Source organism: Lytechinus variegatus, chromosome 8, assembly GCF_018143015.1.
Source record: "Lytechinus variegatus isolate NC3 chromosome 8, Lvar_3.0, whole genome shotgun sequence".
NCBI lineage: Eukaryota > Metazoa > Echinodermata > Echinoidea > Temnopleuroida > Toxopneustidae > Lytechinus > Lytechinus variegatus.
In genome coordinates, this window is record NC_054747.1 from 30,889,293 (window position 1) to 30,904,852 (window position 15,560).

Sequence of the window (15,560 nt, forward strand, 5' to 3'; positions counted from 1 at the left end):
ATGAGGTGCTCTAGCTTTCAAGGAATTTCTTCTTACCGGGTACCCATTCACCTCACCTGGGTTGAGTGGAGCACAATGTGGTAAATTTCTTGTGGAAGGAAAGCACTCCATGGCAGGCAATTAAACCCATGTCCCTCAGATTGAAAGACCAGGGTCTTAACCACTAGACCACAATGCCCCCACTGTGTCTTTATTTTTCCACATAGACTAATTCCAGATCAGTGACACAACCTTTGCTCCTGCAGCAATTGCTTCGGGCTTAATTTCGTCTGAGGGTTAGGGTTGTGGTTGCAATATAGTTTCATGTTTGGGTTAGGTTTCGAGCAGGATATATTGTTAAATCTAGGGGTGAAGTTGGTCATCGATTCATGTGGAGCAATTTCCGCCAGAGCAATTGTCATGTTACCCCAAGATCAACTACATGTACATCCAGTTTATCTATGTTATATATATGTATCCACTCCATTGACTATAATCATTTGGTCTAAATGCTGCGTAGCCGAAATACCATTTTTGTCTAATTTCCAGTTCGGCTACACACATTTCGTCTAGTATTTGCCTAGTCTAATGCTAGTCTATATGAGTAGTGACTGTTAATGAACAAAATTTGTATTTGACAATGTGCAAGTTAATAGCTGGAGGAAGTTGAAGGTAGATCACTGACTACTAAAATCTTGGGATTGGGGGTTCTTAAGATCCCAATCTTTTTAGACAACAACATAGCTTGCAGTCCCATATCATCATTTCTTGTTCCTCATTATCACCCAAGATGTAGTTTGCATTTTCTTGTTCTTCGTGATATTCTAGTCTTTGTTTGAACATTGCCTTGTTGTTTTTACTGATTTGTTTGTGTAGTTTTGACACCGAGGAAGACATTGCCGAGAAGAATGCAGCAGCAACGAGCGTGAGTATGTCGTGATTAATTCACATCAATTTGGGAAATATGATTTATTTGGGGATCGCATGCACTTGGTGTAGCAGCAGATGGTCTAAATCTCGGACCTTCATGGTTAAACCAGCCCCACAAAAATACATTCGTGTGGAGGGTGGATCCACCAATTCTGAAAAATCATATTTTCTGGGGCGACACTTTTTTATGAAGCCTCCCCGAAATGAGGGTTAACCGATAGCATTAAAATGTTGCCCATTGACTGTGTGAGACACAAACAGCCAAGCTCTGCATTGCTCACGGCAGAGATTCGGAGACGGCTGATTGGTGGTCACAAAAAGTATGCAAAAGTATCAATAGCAATAATATCCATCCACGTTTTCCTCACTTGAAATCGCCCATTTAGTTTATACACTCTGTATCCCTTCCTATATTATACGTTGATATACATTGGTTTTTGTCTCACCTGCGAAGCAAAGTGAGACTATAGGCGCCGCTTTTCCGACGGCGGCGGCGGCGGCGTCAACATCAAATCTTAACCTGAGCTTAAGTTTTTGAAATGACGTCATAACTTAGAAAGTATATGGACCTAGTTAATAAAACTTGGCCATAAGGTTAATCAAGTATTACTGAACATCCTATTAGAGTTTCATGTCACATGACCAAGGTCAAAGGTCATTTAGGGTCAATGAACTTAGACCATGTTGGAGGAATCAACATCAAAATCTTAACCTGAGGTTAAGTTTTTGAAATGTCATCATAACTTAGAAAGTATATGGACCTAGTTCATGAAACTTGTACATTAGAGTAATCAAGTATCACTGAACATCCTGTGCGCATTTCAGGTCACATGACCAAGGTCAAAGGTCAATGAACTTTGGCCGAATTGGGTGTATCTGTTGAATTACCATCATAACTTTGAAAGTTTATGGATCTGATTCATGAAATTTGTACATAAGAGTAATCAAGTATCACTGAACATCCTGTTCGAGTTTCAGGTGACATGATCAAGGTCAAAGGTCATGTAAGGTCAATGAACTTTGGCAATGTTGGGTTTTTTGTTAAATAACCATCATATCTCTGTAAGTTTGTTGGTCTAGTTCATAAAAAGTGGACATAAGAGTAACCATGTATCACTGAACATCTTGTGCGAGTTAGAGTAGTATTCAAAGTCAGCACTGCTGCTATATTGAACCGTGTGATGCAGGTGAGACAGCCAGAGGCATTCCACTTGTTTTACTGTGTTTTTGTTTGCACACTGAAATTTTTATCTGTACAAATTCATGTAATTGAATTTTTATCACAATAAATACAATCTATCTACCTACCTGCCTGCCCACCTGCCCACCCAAGCATAATGCCCAGATGGTTCTAACTTCCACCCTGTCTACCTATTCTTTTGTCCTTTGTCTAATAATAATAATCATAACAGCTGGATTTATTAAATGTCAAATTAGATTTGGGTTCATAAACAGTTTATTCAAATCGTTGTTCACAATCAAAGGATCTTCTGTCTGAAATACAAGTAAAGTCCAGGACTTTTGGTGTTGAAGCCTTTGGGGAAATGGCACAAAAGAAAGGAATGGCTCATTTTTATTTTTTTTTAAATGTTTTGTTCAACACTTCCATTCTTTGGCACTCTTACCTCTTTCATAAACCCATCCTCCAATTATCCGCCTAAGAGTAATGTGGATAATTCAATAAAGATTGCGTTCACAAACTCCGAAAATAATCCACAGTTTTTTTTACGAGCGCCGACCTGAAAAAGGCGGATAATTATCATGGCAACTGCACACACCCCCTCCGATGGGGTTGCGTTGGAAAAGGGTGACCTTGTGACCACACCATGGCAATTATGCGCATTACTTTGGAAATGCGTTCATAAAGTAAAAATCTGGTCCCGATGCTGCTATTATGCAGATAATAGCAGCATCGAAATAATGCGGATAACTCTGGTCCTCCTCCGGTTTTACGACCAAATTATGCGGCTATTATCCGCATAATTGGGTTTATGAAAGGGGTATCAGACTAAAGATATCCTTCTGACAATGTGTACATTTTAACCCTAAGGAGACTGGAGGGCTGATTCAGCCCCCCTCGACTTTTTTGGTGATTAATTTGCTGCACAAAATATTTTGACCATGTTGTTCACTGACATTTTTCTCGCACAGCTTTTGAGACCAAAATTGCGACCCCCAGGTATGCGGTTCCAAAATCACGCAAAATTTTGTAATCGCATGCAGACCCAAAATTGCTCAAAAACTTGATTTTGTGTACAAATCCAATGCAAATAGTGTTTTTAGCCAAAATTTCTAAGTGTAACATTATTTTCCTTTTACTGATTAAAATCAATTAATTTCATCTTATTTATGGTAAAAATAAAGTACCTAACAATTTCCATTAAAAACAATAAAAACAAAATGTCAAAAAACAAGGATATACATAAGAAATCTAGAAAACAAAAAAATACATATGAAAATAAATGTGACGTTGAAATTTTTTTAGGACATCTTATCAGATTCCTATAAAGAGTCTGTGAACCAAAGATTAGCATTTAAGGGGAATGATTCTTTAATTAGAGCAAACTTTGATTTTATGCATAAATTGCATAATTAATTAGCAATGAGAGTTTTTGCAGAATTTTGATTTATAATTTTGTAGATTATCCCATGGGTAATGCGCGTGCCAATTTTCGTCACCATCGCGCAATCGATGGCAGAGATCATATCCTTAGGCGTCAAAATGGCCCAGTCTATTTAGGGTTATAACACACAAATTTGTTATCAAAATAAATGTTCCAACTGGCAATTATGGGTGTTTTTTATTTTAATTTTTTAATAGAATGAGAGACCAGCTGAATTGTTGAAGGACATATCTGGTCTGGTAAAAGCCTGCCCTTTTCTAACGGAACTAGAACTGATCTATCCACAAACAAACATCGTCTTCATATCAAACGTTACACGGTAAGGTACCCTTGAATTGCAAAACACAATTTTAAAACTGAATACCATAATACATTTTCTTCCTATTTGTCTTATAGGCTAGTTTCTGTAAAGGTCAAGTCCACCCAAGAAAAATGGTTATTTGAATAAATAGAGAAAAATCAAACTAGCAAAACGCTGAAATTTTCATCAAAATCTTATATAAAATAAGAAAGTTATGACACTTTAAAGTTTCGCTTATTTTTCACAAAACAGTGATATTAGCAACTCAAATGAGAAAGTTGATGATGTCCCTCATTATTTCTTTTGTTTTTTATTGTTTGAATTATACAATATTTCATTTTTTATGTATTTTACAATAAGGGCCAACTTGACTGAATCATATAGTATTTAACAATATTTATTCCACATGTTCAGGGAGGAATTAATCATTGTTTCACTTGACAATGAGGAGAAAATTTGAATATTTCATATAATAAAACACAAAAGAAATAGTGAGTGGATGACATCATTGGTCTCCTCATGTGGATTCCCACCAGGATGTCCATATAACTATTTTGTGAATTTAAGCAAGATTTTAAAATGTCATAACTTTCTTATTTAACATCAGATTTTGATGAAATTTTCAGTGTTATGTTTTTTGGATTTTTCTCTTTTTATTCAAATCACCTTTTTGTTAGGGTGGACTTGTTTTTTAAGAATTGCTTGCCCTCAAGCCTTGAGTGCTATGTTTCCAATATTTGGACAAGTCAAGGCACTTTTCAAAATTAGTAAAATTGATTTTGAAAGATATTTTTCAACCTTCAATACAGTAATTTTAAGTATGAAAATGTGTTTGCTGGCAGTTGAAGTTGCTGAAATCCAGGGGCCTCTGCTTCTCCCAATTGAAGGTTGAAAAATATCTTTCAAAATCAATTTTACTAATTTTGAAAAGTGCCTTGACTTGTCCAAATATTGGAAACATAGCACTCAAGGCTTGATATTTGAAAAGGGGGGTTCAAGCCAAATTTTAGGTTGTTTTCCCCAAACACAAATTTGACAAGAAAAAAAAAAAAATGTCAACATTGTTTTATGGGGGAGGGGGGTTTGGGTATCCCAAAAAATTAAGTGGGGGGGGGTTTAACACTGTCATCCCCCCCCGGTATGCCACTGTTGGCATTTCCAAATGTTGGCAGGTATGTGGTTGTAGATAATTAGTATTAGACCATGTGGGATGAGTCTAAATGCAATAGAGACTAAAAAAACAATTGGCGTTTCAACATCCATCAGTCCAACGACATACGTGCAATTTTATGATTATCATAATTTTGTTATGAATAATATTTGTATTAAACAGTGCACCAGTTTGCAGCAAGGAGTCTACGGAGACGGTACCTACCGATACCTCACTCGCTGCTATAGGGAACCTCAAGTTTCTCCAAAGACTAACAATTGGTGGCGCTCTAGGGATCCGTCATGGCGGAGGCTTCGTGAGGATATTCAAGGAATGTCGTCAGCTCTACTTCCTGTCCCTGGCAGACATTGGACTTAGTGGGCAGTGTACGTGGATGCCAGCTTTCTGCGAAGCCCTGCAGTATGCGTCATCACTGCAAGATTTAAGGTATTGTACAATGCCTACTTAGTTTGTTGTACGCGAGCAAATGGGAGGCTGAATGTCACACATTCGTACCGTTGCACACAAGACGTACCATCCAAAATGTACCGTTGCACGGCTTTAGGAGGTGATGTCACAATACGATTTCATTCATTGCGCTCAGTAAAATGAAGGAGCATTATGCGTGTAAGCCTGCTGGCTAAATGTGCAATGCTGCCCAAGGTCATGTGCGCTTGTAGGATTTTTCTTTTCGCTGTCAAATTTTTTTGCTCTGGCCCTTTTCATAGATTACTGCAGGGAAAACTCTTGTTTTTTCATATTTTCGCTGAATTCCGAGATGTTGTACAACACAAAAAGCGAATATTCTTATTCATGCAATGGTGCGAGATTTTGCATTCGGTGAAAGAAATATGCTCTATTCAACGAGGCGTTAGCCGAGTTGAATAGAGCATATTTCTTTCACCTCATGCGAAATCTCGCACCATCGCACTCATGCTTTCTCGTATGTCAGATCAAATTAACCCTAAAAGAGCCGGGTTATTGGGTCCACCATCTCACAGCCGGAGGGGGGGATGGATTTTGCCCCCCCCCTTTGAGATCTCGGCCTTCGATCACGCAAGCACCTCGAAAACTTGCAGTGTTAGTGTGTGATAAAATCTACAAGTCTGTATGGCTAATTCTTTTGAAATAATCAGATTTTTGATTTAATGATTTAAATATGCTAATTTATGCATGAAATGAAATATTTGCTCTAATCGACTATCATACAAGTATTATATCATATATTCAGAGACTCTTTTTTTAAAAATGAATTTCTTATGAATTCACGTTTTTTGAGCAGTTTTGGGTCTGACATGCACTTACATAGTGTTTCGTAACTTCGTAATCGTGTACCCGGGCATCGCAAATTGGTCCCAATGTGCGCTTATCAACTATCATATAACTATTATACAAATATTATATCATATATTCACAGACTCTTGTTAGATCCTGATCAGATGTACTTCAAAAAGTATTTGTAATCGAACTTTTTTTCTCATGTATTTTAATGTTTTTTCAAAACTTTCTTATGAATTCATGTTTTTTGTTCAGTTTGGGGTCTGACATGCACTAATATAATGTTGCGTAACTTCGTAATCACGTACCCGGACATCGCAAATTTGATCTCAAAAGTGGTGCGAGATTCAAATTAAAAAGAGCGGCTCGGTTGAAAATTTTGCACGGCTTTGTAGAGCTATATATGATGTGAAAATGAACCCCCCAAAAAGAAAAAAGCATGCCTGACAATAATCATTTGATGCTTCAAAAAAAAAGCTATAAAGTGACCAGAAACACCATCTTAATCTCATCTCAAAAACTAACAGGTGCTATATTAATCTCCCCATACCAGGAGATTTAGTTAATGATGATTTTTCAGTAAAAGATATCTTGAAAGTGCCTGCACGATTTTTCAAATATTTTTTTTTCCTTCATGTTTCTTCATCCATTAAATATGAACGATTTTAAATACAACATACATGTAAACAAAAGTAAAGTATTTTTTTAGATATTACCTTTCTATTGTTAAACTATGCATTTAACCCTTTGAACCCTGAATTATTTGGGGCGGTCGTGACATACACCCTGAATTATTTGCACATAAATGACTTCTCGACCATATTCATACAATCCCCCATGATTCGAGACCCAACGGCACCTTCCCCCCCTAGTACCCGGCCTGAGCCGGCTGAAGTTGTTTGGCTTCTCGTAGACCTAGTCTACAATCAGAAATATCAAATTTAGTGTCTGTTTTGGGCTCAAAATCACTGTTTTCACCAAAGTGAGATATACCAATTGCTTCCCCATAGTAAGCACGTGACTCGCCGCGTATTACCGCACCTACGACACGAGCAATCACAAAAAAGTGGCATATTTTGGCCATTTTTTAAGCTAAATCCTTCCGAAATCATTGCCGACATTGACTGAAATTATCGACTAAATATTCCTACACGTACTAGAAAGATGACGTCATTTTAGAAGATCACCTGACATTTAGAATCCATGCTTTTGAAATCACATGACTGTAGGCCGGTATTCCGGCCTATCGGGTATTTGCGTGTTTTCTGGCAGGCCGATCGGGTTCAAAGGGTTAAGGCCTTTGTAAAAACTCTTTCTCTTAAAATACAAGGCATTTTCTTTGTGAGAAAAATAAAAACTGTGAAGGGAGATAATTATATAATTTTGTTTGGCTGAAATATTCTTTTTTTTTCATTGAGAGAATCATAAACCAAACAACAACAAAAACTAGGTCCATAGCAGAGAAACAAATAAATGATTTTTAGTCCCGGATATCTTGACACTTTCTGCTATTCTTGGTTTTTTTTCGTATTTATGTGACCAATACGTAGCACCTCATACATCAATGCTCAGGATTTTTTTTTTTTTTTTTTTACAAGAACTCTGTAATGTTTATCTAATGCATTTAATGAATATATTCTCATCAGGGTGGAACACCAAAACCTGGAGTTGTCAACACAGTTTCAGCTTGCTTTACAGAACTGCAAGAGATTGAGAAGGCTTCTCTTGCACTCACAGAAAAGAAGGTAAGGCACACCCCCCACACCCGCAAACACAAACTATGTTTGCCAAGGCAGCAACCATAATAAAACCTGCCAAATTTCCTTTTTTTTAATCAAATTTTGCTGTAAACCAAGATGTGCCCACAAAGGTCTATATCCAGTTCGTCCAATTGCCAACTCGTCTACTATCATTTGGTCAATTCAGTCTAATAATCTAATGGTCCAATAGCCATTTGTCCATATACCATTTGGTCTAATTGGACTAAGTGTTAAATTGTGCAAAATGAATGAAAATTAAATGGATATTAGACCAAGTGGTGATGAAAGAAGTGGTCATAGATCAAATGATGATTAAACAGAGTGATGATTGGACCAAATGGTTGTTAGACGTAATATTGATGGACAGATTGGAATTAGACTAAACGAAAGTAGACTATGTGGTGAGTGGAGGAGTTGGCAGTAGACAATTTGGCAATTTACCCCCACAAAATCTAACTTTCATCAATCTTTCTCCTTTTTTTTATTGTAAATTTTAGTTTACAAATGAAATTCATATAAATTTGCAAATTGCACGGTAGAGAGGACCTTTATGCCTGACAGACCCTCAATCTCAACAATCTATGAGCTTTCATATCATGTTATATAAAACTGAAAGATCTACCCTAATCTTTGCTACAAATGAACATTGGTTTTTTGGACCAAACTAGACAGTGGACATGGTTATTCAACAATTTTGTGACTCTCTCCACATCATACCATTTCACTTCAAAAGGTCAAAAGATAGTAGGGACAACAAATTAGGATTTTTTTTCTGAGAAGGACCTTGTGATATGGGCTGTACAAGAAATGTGTATTGATTAAGGAGTGTTGTGGCCCAGTGGATCAGTCTTCTGACTTTGAAACAGAGGGTTGTATGTTTGAATCCCAGCCATGGTGTAATTTCCTTCAGCAAGAAATGTATCTACATTGAGCTGCACTCAACCCAGGTGAGGTGAATGGGTACCTGGCATTATTAATTCTTTTCAATGCACTGAATGCTGAAAGGCAGCTCGAGTTAAAATATGATTATTTACGTCTGGGACCAACCTTTAACGTCACCATCCAAAAGACGTAACCAATGCCTGAAACTCTGCATCAATTTCTAACTTCCCAACAGCTTGGATTACAGGCGCACACCACAGCGCCTTGGAATAGAATATTTCAAGATGGATGGTGCTATACAAATGCCTATTATGATTATTTTGATTATTATTGATACTATTCTGATCACTTTACAAATGGACTTTTGATTCTGTGCAGGATCCAGAAGTCGAAGGGTGGGAACATCTATTGGCCGCAGTGTGGTAGGTTTCTAGATTTACTGCGCACCTGTCCCGACCTCCATCTACTGGCCGTGTTTTCTGCAGATCCTAAGAGTATGACGAGACTAGGGACAGATGAGAGCAGGTAATTGTGATAGTAGTAAGGGAAGTTGGTCATGGAAATGGTAGTATGAGTAGTAGTAGTATGAGTAGTAATAGTAGTAGCATGGAAGTGGTAGTAGTAGTAATAGTAGAAGTAGTAGTAGTAGAAGTAACTGTAGTAGTAGTAGTAGTAGTAGTAGTAGTAGTAGTAGTAGTAGTAGTATGAGTAGTAATAGTAGTAGCATGGAAGTGGTAGTAGTAGTAGTAGAAGTAACTGTAGTAGTAGTAGTAGTAGTAACTGTAGTAGTAGTAGTAGTAGTAGTAGTAGTAGTAGTAGTAGTAGTAGTAGTAGTAGTAGTAGTAATAGTAGTAGCATGGAAGTGGTAGTAGTAGTAGTAGTAGTAGTAGTAGTAGTAGTAGTAGTAGTAGTAGAAGTAACTGTAGTAGTAGTAGTAGTAGTAGCAGAAGTAGTAGTAGCAGAAGTAGTAGTAGTAGTAGTAGTAGTAGTAGTAGTAGTAGTAGTAGTAGTAGTAGTAGTAGAAGTAGTAGTAGTAGTAGTAGTAGTAGTAGTAGAAGTAGTAGTAGTAGTAGTAGTAGTAGTAGTAGTAGTAGTAGTAGTAATAGTAGTAGTAGTAGTAATAGTAGTAGTAGTAGTAGTCATAGTTATTATTGAGTGTGGTTGTAGTAATAGTATTAGAATTGTAGTGTTTGTCATAGTAAAAGTAGAAGTGCAGCAATATTAATGGTAGTAAAAGTAGTAATAGTAGTACACTGCAAAAACTCCAGTGTTGATTTAAGACCAGCCGGAATCTATGTATGTCTACACCAGAGAAGTATTGAGACAACACCAGTTTTGTATCAAACAGATGCTCTTTTAATACTAATTGTTGTATAACTATCTGGTGTTAGACCAAAACGAAACTGGTGTTGTTTAACACTTCTCTTTTGTGGACATATATAGATTCAGGGCTGGTGTTAAATCAACACCGGAGTTTTTGCAGTGTACTAGTAGTAGAAGTAGTAGTAGTAGTAGTAGTAGAAGAAGAAGATGACTTTTCTATCAATATATGTTGCTTTTCTTTCAGCTTGAAGAAGAGTAGACTGGAAGCCTTCTTTGGATTGTCTTTCCCACAGTGCAGACATAATCTTCGTTTTGACAACATCAACTGGCGAGAGTTTGTGGTATTTAGACATCATGTGTGTGAGCCAACGAAATTTAATGGTATCATGTGATCTGATAGGGCCCTTGTCATATAAGGTTATGACCGATCTAATCGATCACAACTCTTGGAAGCCAGCGATGACGGCATCCGCAGTGCATACATCCGTTATTGAAATTGATTTTCAAATACTCGTACACGCATCACTGTCTTGAACAATAACATACTCTTCATTGTTTCCAAGGAGACATTGGCCCGTATTCCGAAGTCGAGTTTAACTTAAACTCAGTTTTAAAGATGTGGTTTAAGTATGGATAGCCAATTGTTACATAAATCACTAATAGTAGAGATATCTTATTTCAGCTCATTTGGCTCTCATATCATTCATAATTGTCTAGGAAGTATGAATAGATGATTGTCTTCACCATCTATGAATCAGGAAAAGCACAGTAAACATAAAAAACATACAACTTAGTAAAAATTTTGACACTTTTGGCTTCCCATAATTTTAGCACAGATTTAGAACCATGGTCTAAGTTAAACATGACTTGAGAATACATGCCATTGTATATGTTTCCTTTATGAAGAATTATGACCATGATTGATTTCCATAGTTGAGACTGATCAGGGCCTGTCTAAAAAAGACTTATGATTGATCTTATCAATCGTAACTATGGAAAGCGGCAAAGTCAACATATAAAATGCATTTTTGTTCAAAAGTTTTTAGATATGAATGTATATCCATAAAGTCATTGATTTCTTGACAATTTGATGTGTTCTTCTTTGTTAACAAAGGACATTTTGCAAATTTCCTGCAGAAAAAATTATGACACTGATGGATTTCCATATAGAGTTATGACTGATTGGATCAATCATAACTCTTTGTAAGACAGGGACTTTGTTTGTGGTGCTCTTCAATGCCAGAGAGATGTTGGAGCAAGGTGCTATATGCTGGGAATCTTCTGGTCTCCACATAGGGATAGGTTTCCAGCTACTTTTCCTGTTTGAGTGAATTGTTCATGTTGCGCTAACAGCTGCATGCAATACATGGTTAATGAATTATTCATGAGTTCTGTGGGACAATACCCCACTCTAAACAATTTGCCAGCTTTACCCTCGCAAACCTGAAATATGAGATTTTAGAAAAGTGTGAGAGAATGACGTCAACTCCCTCATTTAAATATTCGTGGAGAATGGGCAGGAAATGCGTTCCTATGAATATGTAGAATTTCATAAACTAGACATAATGTTCTTATTTTATTTGATTTTCCTTATTTTTGCACCATTCTGTAGGCAAAATATTGTCTTCTGAAATTATATCAATTCAGGGCCCTACCTTAAAAAGAGTTGATGCAACCTCTAAAACAAGTGAACTCGGTTACATTTTTTATTTTGCTGGTTCAAAATATCAAAAATAGAAGTAGCCCTGCCAGGATAAAATCTCTGTGAAGTGTAGTTCCAATCAAAATCTTTATTTTTAAATCGGTTTGCTTATAAAATGGTAGAGACAAGAATTGCCATGGGTATATTGCAGTTGCAGATAAGAAATCTGTTCCATAACAATATTCATATTAACCCAATAACAACTGTCAATCCATTATCAGGATTTGCATTCAGTGAAAGTTTTCTATAACACTAACAGGTAAAGTTAAACAAATACTATATGATGTGATGGATAAAAGTCATGAGAGTGTTGCTGCAGGTACAGTTGAACTTTTTTTAGTTGACAGGCCTTCTAATAGGTCTGTTATTCACCTAACCTCAGTCGGTGCAATTTTCTAGACCAGGGGGTGTTTCACAAAGCCTTAAGTCTGACTTAGGGGGTATCGCAAGAAAATATTTGTGATCAATTGCAAATATTCTGTTGCAATTTTACAACTGATAGATCAATGTTAGCTGTAGCAAATCAGACTAAACTTCTTGTTTCAAGGAGCAGATTAGCAATCAATCACTAATTTGTAATTAACTACAAGACATGTGATTGATTTAGAGACCAAAAGTAGACTTGCAATTGATCGCAAGTTTCTTGCAATGCTCCATTAGAGTCACACCTAAATGCTGATGTGTATGCAGCACGCAATATTATGTAGTGCGCATCCTCTTGGCATAATCTGACCAATGTGGTCAAGCCTTTCATATAGCAGGCATTTAAGTGTGATTCTAAGTCATACTTAAATCTTTGTGAAACACCCCATGGGAATGTGAACTAAAAAGATATGCTTGATATTTAATATTAGTTGTATCTTTTTGTACATGATATGTCATATACTTACAGTTAGGCTCAATTGTGCAATCAATTGTATCTTTTATGTTACAGGTTCTTTATTAGTTATAAACATGTGTTACAACATTATTTTAGTCAAATTGCTTTTAAGAGGTATACTGTAAAAACTGTGGTGTTAAAACTGACACCAGTTGGTGTTAATAGAAGACCACACGCTGAGGTGTTAAAATTACACCCTAGAGAGTGAACATAACACCAAAGACTGTAAATGTAACAAGCAAAGGTGCTGTATAACACCTACAGGTGTTAAACACTAGTTTAAAATAACTGATGTGGTCCTCCATGTACACCGGTTAACATCACAGTTTTTGCTGTGTACAAATTTGTGAGGACCCAAAAGATTTGACTTCAGCAGAGCCACCTTTGACTGAAATCATACATTAATGAAATTTCCAACTTCAACCCTGAGCTTAAAGGAGAATGAAACCATTGGAACAAGATAGCTTGTGTGAAAACAGAAAAATCAAAGAAACTGATCAACAAAAGTTTGAGAAAAATAGGACAAATAATGAGAAAGTTATGAGCATTTAAATATTGCGATCACTAATTCTATGGAGATAGCAAATTGGCAATGCGACAAAGATGTGTGATGTCACTTGTAAACAACTCTCCCCATTACTTTAGTATATATTTCACTTGAATTGCCTCTTTTATCACATCTATCCATAGATCATGTGTTCTTTCTACATGAGGGCATGTAATACATATTTCTAAAGAATACATCAATACAAAAGAGACATTTTGAGGGTATTTTATAGTCCAACAAAGGGAAAGTTGTTCATCAGTGACATCACACATCCTTGTCGCATTCCCAATGGGAGGATCTCCATGGCATTAGTGATTGTAATATTCAAATGCTCATATCTTTCTCATTATTTGTCCATTTTTCTCAAACTTTCTTTATTCTTATTTGATTTTTCTGTTTCTACACAAGCCTATTTGTTCCAAAGGTTTCATTCCCCTTTAATACCATAACCTACCCTAAACCTAACATAAAACCCTATCGCAACCCTAACCCTATATCTTAGACGAAACAAAGCCAGAGTAATTGTAGCCAGAGAAAAGGTCATGTCACCATGTCCTGGGCCTCTTGGGCAGACCATGGTGTGACTGCAGATTGTTTTTTTTTTCTTTTGAAAGTTAATTGGAGAATGATTTTATGAAAAAAGTATAGGGGAAGGCGGGGTAAGTTGAGCATAGGGGCAAGTTGAGCCACCAGCCCCAGGCCAATAATGAATGAGTCAGACATTGTGGTGGTGTCATGTATTGATGACCCATAGCATAACCCCTAACCCCACCACATTGTTTTCCACTTTGAAACAAAAAGTAGTTTTTTAGAGGGAAAAGTATGAATTTCAGCCAAAAAAGTAAAAAAAGAGTGTGAAATAGATAAGTACTTTATTCACACACACGTCTTTAAATATAGTAAAGACATGATAACAACATTGTTAGTCCAGGTATGGATCTTCATTCTTGTCATAGTCTTTTATATGAAAGATGCATAATAAATGTGTGGATACAAAATTATCGCACTAAGTTCGGACTGGGGAAAGTTGAGCCAAACAGCATGGGGCAAGTTGAGCCATGGTAATTCTTATGGTAATGTATCTTAAAAAAAAAAAAAACCATAAAAATCGATTGAAATGCAGGCTGAAAGAAGCAAATTTACATGACTGCTCTTTTCCTTTTAAAGGATGTTAGTATTATAGAGAATTAGCAAGTGAAAAGACTTTAAACAAAAAATTGACATGCTGGTTCTCCCCCATTCATTTTGTACATAGTTTTTGTGGCTCAACTTACCCCCAGATGGTGGCACAACTTACCCCATATATGGGGCAAGTTGAGCCATTTGACATCGGTTTTTTCAAAGGTCACGATGACTTTCAGTGTGGGGGTAGAAAGTTATATGTAGGTGAAAAACATTTCCCAAGAATCAAATTTAAAGGGAAGGTACTTATTTCTACAATAGTACTAGTCATATCAATTCTAACATGCAAAATGCAAAAAGTGTCACAACTTACCCCGCCTTCCCCTAATGATTACCTTATTTATTATTTCAAACACCTCTCAGGATGAAGGTGGTGAATGTTATGTCCTGTTATGTAACTTAGTTTCATTTCATGAAAACTCTATACAGAAAAATATTTTTGATATAAAAATTGAGAAGTTTAACTTACTTCATGGCTTTTTTGTTGTATTTTGTAAGAGGTTGTGTGTAAAGTTATAGAAATGAAAAGGGAGAGAGAGAAATGCAGATCAGGAAATACAGCCAGGGGAGGGGGGATAGTGTATGATAGAGAGTTTGGGTTAAGGGAAAGGGAGTGTGTGTGGGAGGGGAGAGAAAGTGACGGTCTGTATGATTTTGCCCAATCGTTGTTACTATGTTTTGTTTATATTATATTCATGTGTTTCTTATGTTTTTTTTTGTTTTGCTAATGATCCTTCGATGCCAGGATCCATATAAAACCTTTGAATTTGTAAGTGAATTTCAATTTGTATGAGAGATGGGGGAGGGGGTATGTGAATAAGAGAGAGAGTGAGAAATAGCTTACAGAGTGTGTTTGAGATGTGATAGAGGGAGATATATCATGAGAGAGAGACCAGAGCATATGTGTGTTTGAGACATGAGAGAGATATGGTGTATATGTGAGAGAGGTGGAGTGGGGGTGTGTGGATGTAAGGTGAGGGTGAGTGTTTACGTGCGTGAGAAGAGGGAGGAAAGAGCTCAAA

At 36.6% G+C, this 15,560-nt stretch overlaps 1 protein-coding gene across 1 annotated transcript in view; it reads left to right on the forward strand.

The window, feature by feature from the left end:
• Nucleotides 1–10,866, forward strand: part of LOC121420329 (F-box/LRR-repeat protein 18-like) — a 30,468-nt gene extending 19,602 nt beyond the window's left edge. Inside the window, 6 exon segments of the mRNA XM_041614916.1 lie at nt 856–904; nt 3,731–3,852; nt 5,168–5,431; nt 7,909–8,007; nt 9,283–9,429; nt 10,472–10,866. Of these exon segments, the coding sequence (XP_041470850.1) occupies nt 856–904; nt 3,731–3,852; nt 5,168–5,431; nt 7,909–8,007; nt 9,283–9,429; nt 10,472–10,619 (829 nt within the window). The 3' untranslated portion in view covers nt 10,620–10,866.
• Nucleotides 10,867–15,560: the final 4,694 nt, after the last annotated feature.